Below are 16,622 nucleotides of genomic sequence, written 5' to 3' on the forward strand. Positions count from 1 at the left end.
AAGTCTTTCTTAGATATCACAAAGTTGGGAAGCTTTGGCTTGAAACCCTTCTATGTATATGAGAACATGTGGAACAAACAAAGGGGCTTCTCTCTTGTTTCTCTATGTGGGGTGTGCCTCTCTATGCTTACTTCAATGGGGCGTGCCCCCTCTCTTTTCTTAGAGGGGTGAGAGATAGATAGAGATCTAGAGAGGGTAGCATGCCACCTTTGGTGTGTGAGACAGAGAGAGTTCTAGGTGTGTTTAGGGATGATCCCCATTGAGAGATTTTATAGAAGTGAGGCTAGGGTTAGGGTTTAGTCATCCTTATGGAGATCCCATCTAAACCATTGATCATAGGTGACCTGTAGGGTGAGAGACTTAGCAATACAATCCATAGATCAGCTATCATGATCTAATGGAAGGTGTTAGAATCTTATCCTTTGGCTTCCTTAACCTGATCCCTTAGCTTGCTTAACGTCAACCTCTACACATGCTTCTTTCAAAATCAATTATCCTTTATTTACGAAAACTTTCCTTTACTTCTTATGTCGGTTATGAGGGAGAGGGAGAGAAGTGGGGTTGTGCCTCTATGGGCATAGTTGGCCTCACGCCCTCATCAAATATGGTGGGCCCATTATATGCCCATAGTGTATACTAGGCCCCTATGATATTTAATCATTTTAGAAATATAAAAATGATTTTTGAAAAAGGATAAGTAATTTGTTTTCTTATATGAATATTTAAATATCAGAAAATTCCTTTTTAGCTTATTTTAAAATCAATTTTGATGGAATAAAATACTTGAAACTTCTAAACATTTTATTTTATATTCTAAAAATCATTTATAACGAAATTAATTATTTCTAAACTAATTTGATGGGAATCAGATCCAACTTTGTTGAGGAATATGTGAAAGAAATTGGCACTTCATCTCTACTGGTGATCATGTCCCATGCTCACTTTCTCAAACTGACCCAGTAGTTCCCATGACCTACAGTCCATCACAAGGATTCATGATTGGACTACCAAAGCCAACTAATAGGTGATGAGAATAGAATCCTAGTCTATGGACTACTGGTTTCCCCCTAGGGACAAGCCTAGGTCACACAGACCTGTGCACACACATCCCAATTGGTGCATAGGGGCTATCCTCGTGCATGTAAATGCAACACCCTCAATGTTGTTTGCTTTTTAATATGTACATATCGTGTGATGATTATGATGAGATTTGGCTCTTGTCCCTTTAAGCCTACCATTCACGCACAGGGGTCACGAAGTCCCTTGGCCAACTACTCTGGGCATCTCTTTGACCTCATCAAGGGGTAACCCTGCTAACCCTTCTCGGTTGTGCTATATGGGCACATGTTTTAGAACTCAACTCGGCCTAGCTCGTCAAGCCTAGTTTGAGTTTTGGCATTAGTTTTGCCAACTTCGGTCCCGCTGGACTATACTCCCACTGGAATTCTTTGTTCCACTATCATACAATTAATTACATGCTCTCGTAAGGCCTTTAAATAACAATAATCTCTTTAGGAGGAGAACCTGAGGCAGAAACTAAAATTTTTATCTATAGCATTTGCAAAAGGCGCTAATACCTTGAAAAGTTGGGGCATTTGGGGAAAGAGGAGTTGTAACTTGAGGCAGCCCCAAATACAACACATAAAATTGAATACAACACCTCAAGACCTTCCAAAAATTACCTCCTGTTGGGCCTTGCTCTCCATGCGTTATTATATATTCCTTTATTGCTATCTTAAGTGTTCTAATGCTTCTCTATCAAGATCTTCACTAACCATGTGAAAATCAGCAATGGGTTGTTTGGTGCTCATTTTAGTACCATCAGTTAAGATGTCTGTCCGATCAGACCACTCTTATGACTCTTTTCCTGTAGTAAGCTGAGATTGAACATCCTTTATGGTTTTGTAGAGCCCGACAGATCAATGACTGCCTCTGACACTTTGGTGGCATACCATCTTGCGGATACAATCTCCTGTTAGCTACAAAAGAAATCCTCTTATTTTATTGTTTAATTACCAAAAAAACTGGATTTTCCTTTGGTTTCTATATGATATCATGGGTTAGCAGTCTAATATAATTATCAAATGGTTTCCTACTAATCTGTATATAATTGTAATACTTTTCGTGTCCTTAATGTTTCCGTATTATTATGATTTTTGTGGTCACCTTTCGGATATCTTTATGCAGTTATGCCATGTTTTCCAGTACGAATGTCATTTTAGGGAGGCAGTTAAGTTTATGGAAGAATGTTCTCCCTCATGGATTGATTGCTCGTCATTTATGTAAGGAACATTCTGTTGGAATCTATCTTGCAAGTGCCATTTACTATTTAAATGTTTCCCATCTGGCTTCCTTATGTGCTTACGTTTATGTTGTTTCTAGGTATACGCATAATTGGTGGCATGTTGCTCTTTGTTACATGGATGGTCATTCTCCATTAAATAGAATTTTAGATATTTATGACCGTCATATCTGGGCAGAACTGCAAAGAGATGATGCTGACTGTGCAGAGGTGTGTAACTGGATTTGTCTGTCAAATAACTTCAACTTGCAGCATATGTGACAAACTATATTTTCAGGTTTATTTAAATGCTCTAGGCCTATGGTTGCGGGTGGATGTGAGAGGTTGGATTGGTTATACGGGGAATCGTCTTAGAAACTTGGCCAATTGTCTCTTGAATCAGGTAGGATGTATTTTATAATATATCATGTTATATTGTTATATTGACATTATGGATTATGACAGTTGAATAGACTTGCTTTTTCCTATTCATGTCATGTAATACAAAGCATGAATAGAAAAAATGGATCTGCATATGTACTCTTCAAAACATGTTTAACCTTCCCTGGGAGGAATATGCACATTTTCCGCAGGCACTTTCCCATAACACACAACTCAAATGTATAATTACACTTTTCAATGTTTCCTATCAAGCGTTTTTACTCAGGAGGTCTAAATCCCTTTGCTTAATATTAAAATCAACCATATCCGCAAAACAACTCACGCACTACCTTATTCACTAAACAAAAATTAAGCCTTTAAAAAAATAAAATAAAATTTTGATAACCGAAATTTTTATTTGCATCAACATATTATATATTGTACATTATATATATATATATATATATATATATATATATATATATATATATATAAAAAAAAAATATAATATATGGTATAATAAATAATATATAATATGATATTGTATAATATAATATAAATGCCCCACATAAGTGAGCCTAACATTGTGAGGCCCATTAAATCTTGGGCCCCCACATTCTAAATTAAATTTTAAAACTAATAAATTGATTTGTAGAAAACTATAAATATTTTATTTTTCTCTTTGGATATTTAAATACCTGAAAATTTAGTTTTAGCTAATTCAAAAATCAATTTTGATAAAATAAAATGTCCATAGACTTCTAAAAATTATTTTAACATTCTAAAAATTATTTAAAACAAAATTAATTATTTTAAAATTAATTTGATGGGAACAGATCTAACTTCGTTGAGGAAAATGCGAAATTACTGAGGCACTCCATCTCTACTGGTGACTATGTCCCACACTCACTTTCTCAAACTGATCAGTAGTTCCCATAACCCATAGTCCATCACAAGGATTTATGATTGGACAACCAAAGTCAGCCAATAGGTGATGAGAATACAATCCTAGTTTATGGACTGCAAGTTCCCTCAGGCAGAAGCCTAGGTCACACAGACCTGTACACACTTATCGCAATTGCTGTATGGGGGCTATCTTTTGCACATGTACATGTCACACCTTCAATGGTATCTGCTTCCCAATACGGCTATCATATATTCATATGTATATGTGCGATGGTCATGATGAGGATTTGGCTCTTGTCCCTTCGTGCCTTTCAAATTGCACACAAAGTTCACATAGCCCCTTGGCTAACTACGTTGGGCATCTCTCCGACCTCATCAAGGGCTAACCTGCAAACCATTCTCAGTTGTGCTTTATGCTCAGGTCTCGTAGGATTTCAAAACTCAATTCGGCCTAGCTCGTAAAGCTTAGTTTGAGTCTTGGCATCAGTATTGCCAACTTCAAACTCCTTCGCCATCAATCTTTTCACTAAAGATTGATGGATGTAGCCTCTATGGGAGTCATGAAGGCTCTCTCTGCTGCTCGGATCTTGTCCTGAACGTGGCCGTAGTCCATCTTTACGTCCTCAGTTTTTGCATCACGAATCATGGACTCCTTGTGACAGAAGATATGCACGAACACTCTCATCGCAAGGGGTCCTATATCAGCAGCTCAAGGAAGTTCTTCAATTATGCTGCTCAAATTTTTAGCCAGACAACCAGTGCCACATATCCGGGTTTCAAGGTGGACAACATGACAATATGTTGTTCTAGCTGGTCCACCAATCATAAGCAGATACTCCCACTAGAATGCTAAGTTATCTAGATCCCTTCGGCAATTTACAAAAGAATACTTATATATCTGAGCAACTAAAACAGCCGTGGGACTGTAGTAACTCCCGCTCAAATAAAAAATACATGTAACACGTAATGTCTCATCATGCTCATGCTTATGCTATGAGGAAGTTCAGCAAGTCTCATGCCAAAATAACTCAATGCCTGAAGTCTCTCAATATGCAATCCTTTTTTTTTATCGAACCACAAAGGTTACAACCACACTAGTCTCTTGGTTGTAAATCCTTACAAACCAAGTGATCTTATCACAAACCACACTAGTCTCTTGGCATCCTAAGGCATTCCCTATGGTTCATGGTCTTAGGTAATCGAGGATTCTAATGAACTGACTGTCAAGTCACGTAATCGGTACTATAAAAACCTGAGTCAAGACATATGGGTATTTAAAATAGGTGCAAAGATAAATGACACTTTTTCCCATGTTTATAAAATAATTTCAAGACTCAAATGTTTTTCCTTTTTATCAAAACTTTTGACTTGGTAAATTTTTGTAAGCAATAGTTAGAAAATAGAGCGAAGATTTAGTATGATTTTCACAAAGACTGGGTGTACCTTGCAAGACTATGGGGTTTTCTCAAAACCATATTCATAAACCTAGGTTTTTCAACACAAAAGGTCTAGTTCAATTTTTACTTAGTCTTTGAAAATCATTTTACGGCATTCACCTTTAATTTTACCAAGTCTTGTCATATCCACAAAAACAATCATAAAGTCCATCTATGATTTTATCCAAAACAAAAAGCACGACTAAAAGTTGTCTATCAAAACCCAACATATATCCAAAAAAGAGGGGGGCCACCTACTCCTCGATTAAGACACACCACTTTCTCACTTTCCTCCCCTCCCTCTCTTTTGCCTACCCCCCTCAAGCTCCGTTCCTCCCCTTTGAAACCTTCCTTACCTAGTTACCCTATGACCCAACCCCAACCTCTGACCCTCACCCCCAACAACCTAACTTTCTGCCCCCGGCATCTTCCCCCTTGTACCGGACACCCTCCTGATGCTGCCTCACCCCTCCCTTTCCTTCCCCCTGACCTATACCTCTCCAGTCCCACCCCCCAGTTGGCAGATTTTGAAACAGAGCCTCACAAGACCCCAACCTTGGCTCAACCCATGGCCGTGCCCCCGGAGATTGTTTCGGAACCCATCTCTCCCTCCCAAGCTGGCGACGACACAAAGGAGGTCGACAGGGATGGGACTAACAGGATAGAAGATAAAATGCGAGAGATGTACAGATTGATGGGATTCGAATATGATGGACTTGAAGGATCGGCTCACAGATTCATTACAACGGACGCGCTAAGCAGGATGCAAGTGAGATTCAGAGGTCAGAGAGAGCTTTGCAACCTCTTCTCATCCTTAAACTTTGTTGGGAATCTAGTTGAGAGTCGCCCTTCTCCTCTCCCCACGGACTGCCCAAGGAGGTCTCCCAGACTAGCCTCCTCCTCCTCTCTCATCTCCAAAAGATGAAGCTACTTGTTTGGAATGTTAGAGGACTAGGACAGTCCTCCAAAAAGGATGTTGTCAAGGACCTTACCTCCAAACTTTCTCGTGATTCTAGCCCTACTTGAAACCAAACTTCCAGATCCTAACCTTCATCTCATTCGCCAGGTTTGGGGTAGAAGACCTTGTCAATGGGTCTCCTTACCTGCAAATGGGGCATTAGGAGGCATTTGGGTGTTATGGGACCCTTAGACCATACCCTAAACTCCTCCTTTATAGGCGAATTCTCTGTTACTTTACTCCTCTCTAGCAACTAAGATGGGACCCCATGGAAATTTTCGGTTGTTTATGGTCCAAACACCTCCTCCCTCAGGAATAGGCTGTGGACAGAACTGGATCACGTTGCATCCCTACCACACCCCATTTGGTGTCTGGGAGGTGACTTTAACGTCATCTGTTGGTCTTACGAGAAAAACTCCTCTACTCCATTCTCCCTGGACATCAAGGGATTTATCAGGCGAAATGATCTCCTTGATATCCCCCTTCAAGGTTGTAGGTATACTTGGTCCAACCATGCTTCGCGACCCACCTGCTCAAAGTTAGACAGATTCCTCCTCTCTTTGAACTAGGAGCACTTTCCAGGTTCTTCTTCATTAGCCCTTCCCAAGCCTACGTTGGACCACCGTCCTTTTGCTTGATTCTAATGCAGTCAAGAGGGGTCCCAAACCCTTCAGATTTGAACTCCACTGGCTTGAAGAGGAGTCTCTATAAACTCTTGTCCAAACCTGGTGGTACTCCTATGACCATCTTGACTGGGAGGCACTGAGAGAAAAAATCAGGGCTTATCTTCAAAATTGACTGGGAGAAAGCCTATGACCATGTTGACTGATTAATCCTGGAAGAGTCGATGGCTAGAATGGGTTTCGGGGCTAGATGGAAGAAGTGGATGAGAGGCTGTTACTCTCATCCACTTTTTTCTATTCTTATTAACGGAGCCCCAAAAGGATTCCTCCCGTCCTTGAGGGGCCTTCGCCAAGGTGACCCCCCCTCTCCCCCTTCCTGTTTGCTATAGTGGCGAAAGTCTTTAGCCGCTGGCTATATCAGGCAGGTCTTCTGTTTGGATTCAGGAGCAGTAGACATGGCCCAACGGTGTCTCATTTACAATACGCAGATGACACGTTGGTGTTCTTAGATGCCTCCTCCAATGAAGTGGACACCCTCAAACTTTTCCTGAGTTGCTTCCAAACAGCAACTAGGTTCAAAGTCAATATGGACAAATAAAAAATGCTGGGTGTAGCAATGACAAATGCTCACTGATTCCGAATTGGGAGTGTAAAGTGGAGGACCTCCCAACCACCTATCTAGGCCTTCCCTTGGGTATGGGGAAACCCAAGAAGAGGCAATGGTCTCACGCCCTAGACAAGATAGACAGACGTCTGGCAGGGTGGAAAGGCAGATTCCTCAAATTGGCTGGTAGATCAACTTTGATTAAAGCTACATTAGCAAAGTCCCTGGTGTACCTAATGTGCCAACCCAAGTGACCAACCGCTTGGACCAACTCGTGAGGAACTTCCTTTGGTCGGGACAGGCTGACAAGAAGAAGTTTCATCTTATAGCATGGGACAATATTTGCCTACCCAAACATCAGGGAGGTCTAGGAATCAGAGTCCTTCGAAAACATAATTTGGCACTTCTAAGGAAATGGTGGTGGCGTCTAGCCACCTAGCCCAATGCCCTGTGGGCCTAAGTACTTAGAAAAAAGTATAAAATCCTAGAAGGAGCCTGGCTGCCAGAAAAAAACCAGTCGCATAACGCTTCTGGAGCCTCGAAATCCTTTTCCTTGGTCTTTACTCTGTTCGAAAGGTATGTAAGGTTTCATCCAAGGGAAGGTTCTAGGGTGAGGTTTTGGTCAGATCTATGGTTGGGAAACTGCCCTCTACGAGAGGTATTCCCTTCACTTTATTCGCTTGCTCTAAACAAAGATTCTACCGTTGTCGAAGAAATGATCTTGTCAGGAGGGTGTAGAGTTTGGAATCTATTACTCCGAAGGAACCTAACAGAAGAGGAAAACAATCAATTCTTGATGCTCTCCTCAGCCCTACACTTTCTTTTCATCTCTCCTCTTAGCAGAGGTGAAATAGTTTGGACCCTTGCCGCCTCTGGTAAGTTCTCGATAGGATCCTTTTACAAGAGCTTAACTCTACCTCCTACTTTCCTCGGGAATCCTACCTCGGTTCTGTCTCAAGTGTGGTCCACCTTAGCTCCACCCAAGGTTCAGACCTTCAACTGGCTTGCCAGCTCTCTTAGAGCCCTCACGGTGGACCATCTCCAAAAGAGAGGGGTCCCAATCCCTAATAGGTGTGCTTTATGTCAATGCGAGGAGGAATCCAATCCCCATATTTTCATTCTTTGCGACTTTACTCACGATCTTTGGGGTCAGGTCTTGCAACAATTTGGCATCAATTGGGTCATCCCTCCCTCGGTCAAGGCCTTGATTTCGTGCGACTTCGACTTTTGTTGGCCAAAGGCGGAAGAATTCTTTGGACGGCAACAATAGCTGCAACCATTTGGACAGTCTGGGCTGAAAGAAATAATAGAATCTTCCAAGGTCAAAAACTCCACACTTCTGCTTTCCTTCACAAGGTGAAGTCTTTGGTAACCTTCTGGACTTCTAACCATAAGGTTTTTTCAAGCATTCCTGGAAGCATGTTCCTCACACAATGGAAAAACATCCTCAACCTTCAATCGAGGCTGGATACTAGACCTAACAACTGGCAACCACCGCCAATAGGTTGTATCAAGTTAAATTTCGATGGTTGTTCCCTAGGGAACCCAGGCCCGGGAGGGGCAGGGGGGGTCTTCAGAGACCACCAAAGCAACACGCTCCTAACATTTTCGGTACACCTTGGCCTCAAGGATTCCAATCATGCAGAACCCTTGGCCCTCCTCCTAGGCTTGAAAAACTTCAACAGTTCTTGGGGCCAGCACCTCATAGTGGAAGGGGACTCTCAAAATATCATCTCGTGGGCAAGCAAAGTGTCTTCTCCACCATGGCACCTAACCTCTATCTTTGATGAAATTGATCACATTTGCAGGGCTATGGACATCTCTTGGAAGCATATATGGAGGACGTCCAACGACTCCGCGGATCAACTGGTAAAAGAAGGAGCTAGAAGCCAGGGACAAGCTCAAGCCGGGTCCAACTCCTTTTTTGTTTTGGACTGGCATACAACCAAATACCTTTGTATATTGGCATTTTTTGGCCCTGCTGCATTTTTTGGAAGCTCCATGTATATCTATGTAATTGGGCAGCTCTAAAAGCCTTTTTGTATAAGATAGTCTAAACGCATACTTTGCCGAGACCCCCTGCGTGGGTGTCCTCGGATTTCCTTACACATGTAATCTTTCTCCCCAGTAATACAATGTTTACTTTTCTCAAAAAAAAAAATCCAAAAAACATATTTTCTTTGCAATTTGGAGAGCCTAAGATGAGATCCTCATCTGATGTGGCACACCATATTACTGGACCTTACGGGGAGGACAAACGACAGAAACGGTCTTATCGGAGCATACAAGAACTGGTGCAACACTCCATTTGTGCTACACATTTTTGAATGAGGCATACCCATCTCTTGTGGTTGATAGTTAGGCTATAGACCTTGATTAAAACACTAAAATCACATCCCTTGTATTCACTACCTTAGGTGGCTTGCATAAGTATAAGAAGGCACATATATTGTAGGGTAGTCAAAACCAGCTCTTTCAAAATTGTAGCACCTATCAACGAATGTCCTTCTCTCCATACATATACATAAAACCAGTCAAGATGTAAAAAGAAGTATAAAGGTCAAGTTGACTCAAAAGGCTATATGATATTGAATCCTTTTTCCCTATATTACCAAACCATGTAATTCATACCTCAAACCACATAGTGTGATACTTGGCCTTTCTTGGTCCTTGATTTTGCTTTCTAACAAACTTGTATGGGTTTTGGAAGAGCACATAACTGATAAAGAGTCACTTGGTCATTACATCAGGAAAGTGTCCAATTCTTCGGCCCTTGGATTGTCCTTTACTCATATCATGAAGAAATACTCTTCTCCATGCCATCAGTCAATGGTCGCAAATTTGATTTTGCCACTAATAGTTTATGGGCTGCCACACGTGTCTCTACATATTCCTTCATTGTCAAAAATGAATAGAATCTAATATGCCTTTTACAAGTAAATCATGTAATTCTTCACTTTTAATTTTCTGCAATTTCTAGGCTGAGCACCCCTCACATAGGGTTTCATAATTCCTCAATATTCAGGACCTCTCTCTAAAAATTTATTATCATAAAGTGACACATAACACAATAATAGGACTTAGAATAAGCCTTTAAGCTTTCCTATCAATGAGAATACAATTAGTGACTCCACATGTCATACCTTTCGATTTGCTATAGAAAAGAAAGTGAGCATCCTCTGATAAAAACACAATTTCTTTCATCTCACAGTGAGTTTCTCTCTCCAACTTTTTGAATCTGAAAATAAACTCAAAATTTTAAAATAATACGCGATACAATCCCCAATCCATACCATTTAGTGAGTCTATGAACTGGTGACATTCACAGCAGAAAATCGAAATGAACATTCCTTACTAAAATAATTTTTTCTCCCAATCCACAGAGTTTCTTCCTCAAACTTTTTATGTTGAAAACTAGACTCGAAACCACAACTCAACATTATGGTGCAAATCCCAAGTAATGTTATTCAGCAAGGAAGTAAATAAGTGAAATTGACGTCACAAAATAGGTCATCCTGCAGAAATTTAAGATGAGCATTCTCCAGTAAAATTACCTATTTCTCTACCCACATGGAGTTTGCATTTCAATTTTTGTTTAAAATTGGTGTCAAAACAACAAGAAAATTATTGGTATGAGCCCCATATCACTCTATTAAGTAGGCTTGAAAAATAGAGATATTCATCTTATAGTAAAACAGATCAAACTGTAGAAATTCAGGATGCCCATTCTCCAATAAAATAATCTTCTCTTAATGCTCGTGGAGTTTCTGTCACAAATTTTTTGTTAGAAAATAGACTGAAAATAGAAATATAAAACCTCAATGTGGGCTTCAAACCATTCTCCTCAAAGCATTTTGTTAAACAAGGGATATAAAATCATAACATTCACGTCATATAAACATTTTTCATTGCAAAAAATAGCTTTTGAGCACCCTTCAATAAAATAACCACATCTTTCAAACCATGGGTTTTCTCCATGAAATTATTTTTGTTTGAAAGTAGACTCAATTTGAGTGGATTACAGTTAGATATTCACCAAAAATAAATTATTTAGTTGGTGGAAAAATTGACGGAACATAGTATACAGTTCCTGGATTTTGTGGAGCAGAATTGGCACCCCTCAATGATGAGTCCGTCCATAACTCTCAATCCCCACATGATCGCCCACTGAAATTTTGCAGGTAGATACTACAGTGAAAGACACAAATTGTCACTTGGATATGCCCAAGAAAAATACCTCATCCTCTTGTTCATATCAGTGCGCCAAAACAACACAAAATAGCTTAATCTGCTAAGTGCCTCTTGTTGTAGGAAACATGCCAATAATTCTTCCAGAGGTATATCACTTAGCCACATAGCCATTGGCTCTCAAGTTTCTAATTCAAAACTCATCACAAAAAGCAAAAAAAAAGTAATATGGCAGCAAGGAATCTCAATCTAATACTAATGAAAGAGGACAATGTGATCTCGCACAATATGTATTGTTTAAAATTTTCATTCTTTCTTTTGCAATACCGGCTAGATCACTTTCATATGTCCAAAAATACAACCTTAATTTACAGAAGTAAGCTTAAATACAATCTAGGACCTTCTCTTGCATGCCAGTGCAATTCTATACAATCAAACAAAAATACAATGCGTGAAGAATCAAAAAACATGGAGCCATTAAAATTACCGAATACCTTGCCTCAAGTTACCCCAAGGACTTCGTACACCCCACATCGGGTCTCCTCCAATTATGGCGCACATGATCTTGGTCTTTCTTGAATCTCAGCAAATGGAAGCTTTGGCTAAACCCTCTTTTCTTAAAACACAAGAGCATGTATGTCATGACATGGGGCCTCTCTTTATTACAACTATGAGGGGCATGCCCCCGTTCTTTGCACTCTATGGAGTATGACCCCTTTTTTTTTCTTTTTAGGTCTTTGAGAGGGTGAGAGATAGAGATGAGAGTAGATAGAGAGGGTGGCGTGCCACCCTAGGTGGAAGATAGAGAGATCAAATTAGTTGTAGAGAATGGTCCCCCAATATGATGTATTTATAACTCAGAGACTAGGGTTTTGGGGATTAGGGTTAACCATCATTGTAGAGATTCAATATTGATTGTAGATCCTAGGTAACTTGTGGGGTGAGAGTCATACAATCCTTTGATCAGTCATCATGATCTAATGGAAGGTGCTAGAACCTTATCCCTCAGTTGGCTTCAGCTAATCCCATCAAATATTGTGTAGAAAAATATACTATGTAGTATTATATAACTCCAATAAATCTCTACACCTTCCTATTTTGAAAACAATCATCCTTATGTCATAGAACATTCTATTTCAATTTCAAATCACCCAGGTGGCTTCATGGACAAGCCACACTATTCTCAAAATAGGCAAGAGTGAGGCGCTCCACTTATGGATGACACAAGTGGGCCCCATGCCCCACATAAGTGGGCTTAATGTCGTGGGCCCCATTAAATCTTGGGCCCCCACAATCTAAATTAAATTTTGGAATTAATAAATTAATTTTTAGATAACCATAAATATTTTATTTTTCTCTCTGGATATTTAAGTACTTGAAAATTCAGTTTTAGCTAATTTGAAAATCAATTGTGATAAAATAAAATATCCAGAGACTTCTAAAAATTTATTTTAACATTTTAAAATAATAATTATTTAAAATTAATTTGATGGGAATCAGATCCAACTTTGTTAAGAAAAATACGAAATTATTGAGGCACTCCATCTCCACAAGTGACTATGTCCAGCACTCAATTTCTCAAACTAACCCAGTAGTTCTCATGACCCACAATCCATCACAGGAGTTCATGATTGGAGTTCCAAAGCCAACCAATAGGTGATGAAAACACAATCCTAGTTTATGGAGTGCAGGTTGCCCCTAGGAACAAGACTAGGTCACAGAGACCTGTACATGGGGGCAATTGGTGCATGGGGACTTTCTCTTGCACATGTACATGTCACACCATCAATGGTGCCTGCTTCCCAATACGGCTATCACATGTACATGTTGTGCGATGGTCATGATGAGGATTTGACCCTTGTCCCTTCAGGCCCTTCAATCGAACACAAGGGTCACAATCTTTTGGCCAACTACCTTGGGCATCTTTCCAACCTCATCAAGGGCTAAACCTGCAAATCCTTCTCGGTTGTGCTTTATGCCTAGGTCATAGGGTTTTAGATCTCAAGTGTCCTAGCTCGTAAAGCCCAGTTTGAGTCTTGACATCAGTATTGCCAACTTCGGTCACTCTAGACCATGATCCTTTAGTCACTCTGGGACTTACACCCACTGGAGTTATCATATCACTATAGTCATAGTTTTATATGCTCCATAAGGCCTTTTAATGGGCACAAAACCCCAACAGCCCCTAGGCGTCCACCCTGGCATATGTCGCCCAGTGCCCAGTTAGGCGCTCTAAGGTGATAGATTTTCGAAAATATGCATATATGTGTTGTTCAAATGGACATATATACAAATATTTGTGTCAATTTTTAAATTTTTTGCAATTGTATGAATTCTAATTTTTTGTGCAAATATATTTGCATGAATATTGAAACACGTTCATAAGTTCAAACCATTGAAAATTTTGATTCTTTGAATAACTGAAATAGTGCAAAACATAAACAGATCCATAGCTTATTAGTGTCCATACGTCATAGTGGTATAGCCATACTTCGTAGTTCATACAATCATGACATACATATACTCCAAGCCTCTTGTATGACCAATACAAAATGATGCAATATAAAGGATAAGATGCAATACAAAAGAAAGTGATGTTCAATTCTTCAAATCAATAATTTAATCGTCATCTTATTTATCGTCAGAAGCTTCATCATCCCTAGCACTTCCATCTACGTCGAGACCATCATCGTCGCAATCATCACCATCTTCAACATATTGGTCCACTTGCTCAGTTTCTTCTAAATTTGCCTCCTCCCCCTCCTTTATCTGCCTCCTCCTTTGTTAAATACCAATAGCAATTTGGTGCTCGAGTGTCCCTCCTAGGGTAAGAAGCATGACCTTAACCCTCCAGAATCATATCCCAAGTCAAACCCTCCCCAAGGAAGACCTCTTCAATCTCATGCTCTCTAACCAGCTACTTAGTTGCATCCTCTATATCCTTGGAAACAATGGGATCCCTCTTCTCATGCTAATTGAACTTCTCCTTAAGCCTTTGATCATATCTAATACCTAATTATTGAGCTTTCTTAGCTGAAGCATATTGCTTCTATTTAAATGCACCTATAAGAAAACAAATGCATTAGTACTATTACTATGTGTGCCAACTAGATTTTTAAATTTAGACTAAAGAGAGTACTAAAGCAAAACTATACAAATATAATCAGTACTATATATCTATATCTTCTATAATAGAAAAATAAACTTGTAAACAGGAGAAGAACTACACTTACCTTCAAAAACGAACTCCAAGTTTGCTTACAATTAAAAGAGCTAGTTGTTAAACTCAAGATCTGAATAGCCATCTTTTGGAGGTTGGGACTACTACAGCCATGATGGCTCCACCATTGGGCTGCAAATTGGGTGCAACCTCTATAAGTGATACACAAATTAAAAAATTCACTTACAAAGCTCGAGTACAAGCACCAAATAGAAAATTACAGCCACATTATCTTGGGTGAAACCGTCAAGAAAACTAGTTACAATGACTCCGAATAAATAAAATAGACTTCAAATGGTCCTAGACACTTGAGCTTAACTACTCACAAAATACGACTCAAATAACTCAAACAACTCTATACATAACTGTTTTGCATTACAACTCAGAGACATGAAACTACAAGATACATAAGCTCAATCCTTACCAAATGATATCAAAAGACAATGTGCACAAGTTAGTATGACCTAGTATGCCGAAATCAAATTTCTCTTTTGTACCTGGATGACCCCCAGGGATTTAGTTGCAACCCTTGTTATGGTCATTCCCTATAGCTTGAGATTCAAGGCATCGATTCACTCAATGTGAAGCATGCACTTATGATAAGATAATACCACACTAGGAAGTGCTTAAACTCAATAGAAGAGGACCTACTTTCAATCACGTGTGGGATAGAATGAGTGCGTTCAATGCGCGGGAGATATGAGTGAATAGTCTAGGTGTGGGTGCATGGAAGTATCAAGATAGGTGCCATAAAGGACATGGGCATGATGATGGCTCAAAAGAATAGTATTCTAAGGCAATGTGTAGTGTTTCAGCTCACTGTTATCTATGGAAAACTCAGAGAATCTCAGCTGGAAGAAGTTTGTAGGGTGTAGATGCAAAACTACTCAAAATGCTCCAAGCATGCTCCACATGCAAGACTACATGGGGTAGTATTGAGTGGAACCAAATGAGGCAAAATAGATCAAGACTAGGATTTACCTTGCTGTTTTTGATAATTTACAGCAAGCAAAACATCCCCAAAAGATTTGAAGATGAATTTCTCCCAGATACAAGCTCATGCCTTCATGGGTGTGTGTAGGAGAGAGTTCTTTCAATGCACTGTTCACCACATGGTTTTGCATGAACGGATTTTTCTAAGACAACATAAACGGTGGAGCGTGCCACTCAAGTTTTCTTTTCTCACTCTAAAACGTGTCCAAGAAGTGTGAAATTAGGTCTGAAGACCCTTTAATATGTGGTTGTTAGTGTGTGTTTAGGTTTGATTAAGTCTTAGCTTTCGATTGGACCATCCAAGGGTTGAGAGAGGCTTTTGATCCTAGCCTACATCATCACTATCCATGGCTATCATAGAATAGATGGGTGTGTGTAGGAGAGAGTTCTTTCAATGCACTGTTCACCACATATGGTTTTGCATGAAGGGATTTTTCTAAGACGACATAAATGGTGGGGCGTGCCACTCAAGTTTTCTTTTCTCACTCTAAAACGTGTCCAAGAGGTGTGAAATTAGGTCAGAAGACCCTTTTTTATGTGGTTGTTAGTGTGTGTTTAGGTTTGATTAAGTCTTAGCTTTCGATTGGACCATCCAAGGGTTGAGAGAGGCTTTTGATCCTAGCCTACATCATCAGCATCCATGGCTATTATAGAATAGATGTGATTGATTCATCTTTATCACCAATTTAACCCTAATTACTTCCAAATTTCCCTTAGAATGAAGTTGCTTTACATTTGTCAAAAACCTTAATTTTTTAACACCACATTTACCACCATTGATTTTATTCAACAAGGTTCAAGGTCTCATCTCACCGTATCTCTCTATGTGGGGTGTGGCCCTATCTAGGATCTCCCTTTCTCTTTCTGGAATTCAAATTTGAAAAGTAAAAATATCACTCTCAACATGTCCTTCTCCACACATATAGTGTCATAAGATCACACATGTGGTGTCATACTCATACACCTAATTCATAAATCACACATGTGGTGTCATACTCACACACGCAATCAATAGATGATCAACATACTAGG

The 16,622-nt window shown here is 39.7% G+C and overlaps 1 protein-coding gene and 1 long non-coding RNA gene across 17 annotated transcripts in view; one reads left to right on the plus strand and one right to left on the minus strand.

Annotated features, from left to right (window-relative positions):
• LOC18432581 (Tetratricopeptide repeat (TPR)-like superfamily protein) overlaps window positions 1-16,622 on the plus strand; it is an 82,342-nt gene that overhangs the window by 42,741 nt on the left and 22,979 nt on the right. For 14 of the 16 annotated variants that reach the window (XR_016053070.1, XR_002280654.2, XR_016053072.1 and 11 more), the window contains 3 exons: window positions 2,188-2,282; window positions 2,383-2,512; window positions 2,580-2,684. Coding sequence is in view for 12 of the 16 variants with exons in the window: in XM_020666255.2 (XP_020521914.1) it covers window positions 2,188-2,282; window positions 2,383-2,512; window positions 2,580-2,684 (330 nt within the window). In the remaining 4 variants the exon portion in view is untranslated. Of the gene's footprint in view, window positions 1-2,187; window positions 2,283-2,382; window positions 2,513-2,579; window positions 2,685-8,997; window positions 9,359-16,622 lie in introns of those variants that run through there. The other 2 variants (XM_088863480.1, XM_088863481.1) reach the window with 1 other exon arrangement.
• On the minus strand, window positions 13,873-14,730 carry LOC148782753 (uncharacterized). Its single transcript, XR_016053074.1, has 2 exons — window positions 14,611-14,730; window positions 13,873-14,440 (listed from the first exon to the last, which is right to left on the minus strand). It is a non-coding gene; the product is annotated as an uncharacterized LOC148782753 (long non-coding RNA).

This window comes from Amborella trichopoda, chromosome 3, assembly GCF_054954075.1.
Source record: "Amborella trichopoda isolate Santa Cruz 75 chromosome 3, AtrichopodaSantaCruz75HAP2 v2.0, whole genome shotgun sequence".
In the NCBI taxonomy this organism is placed as follows: domain Eukaryota; kingdom Viridiplantae; phylum Streptophyta; class Magnoliopsida; order Amborellales; family Amborellaceae; genus Amborella; species Amborella trichopoda.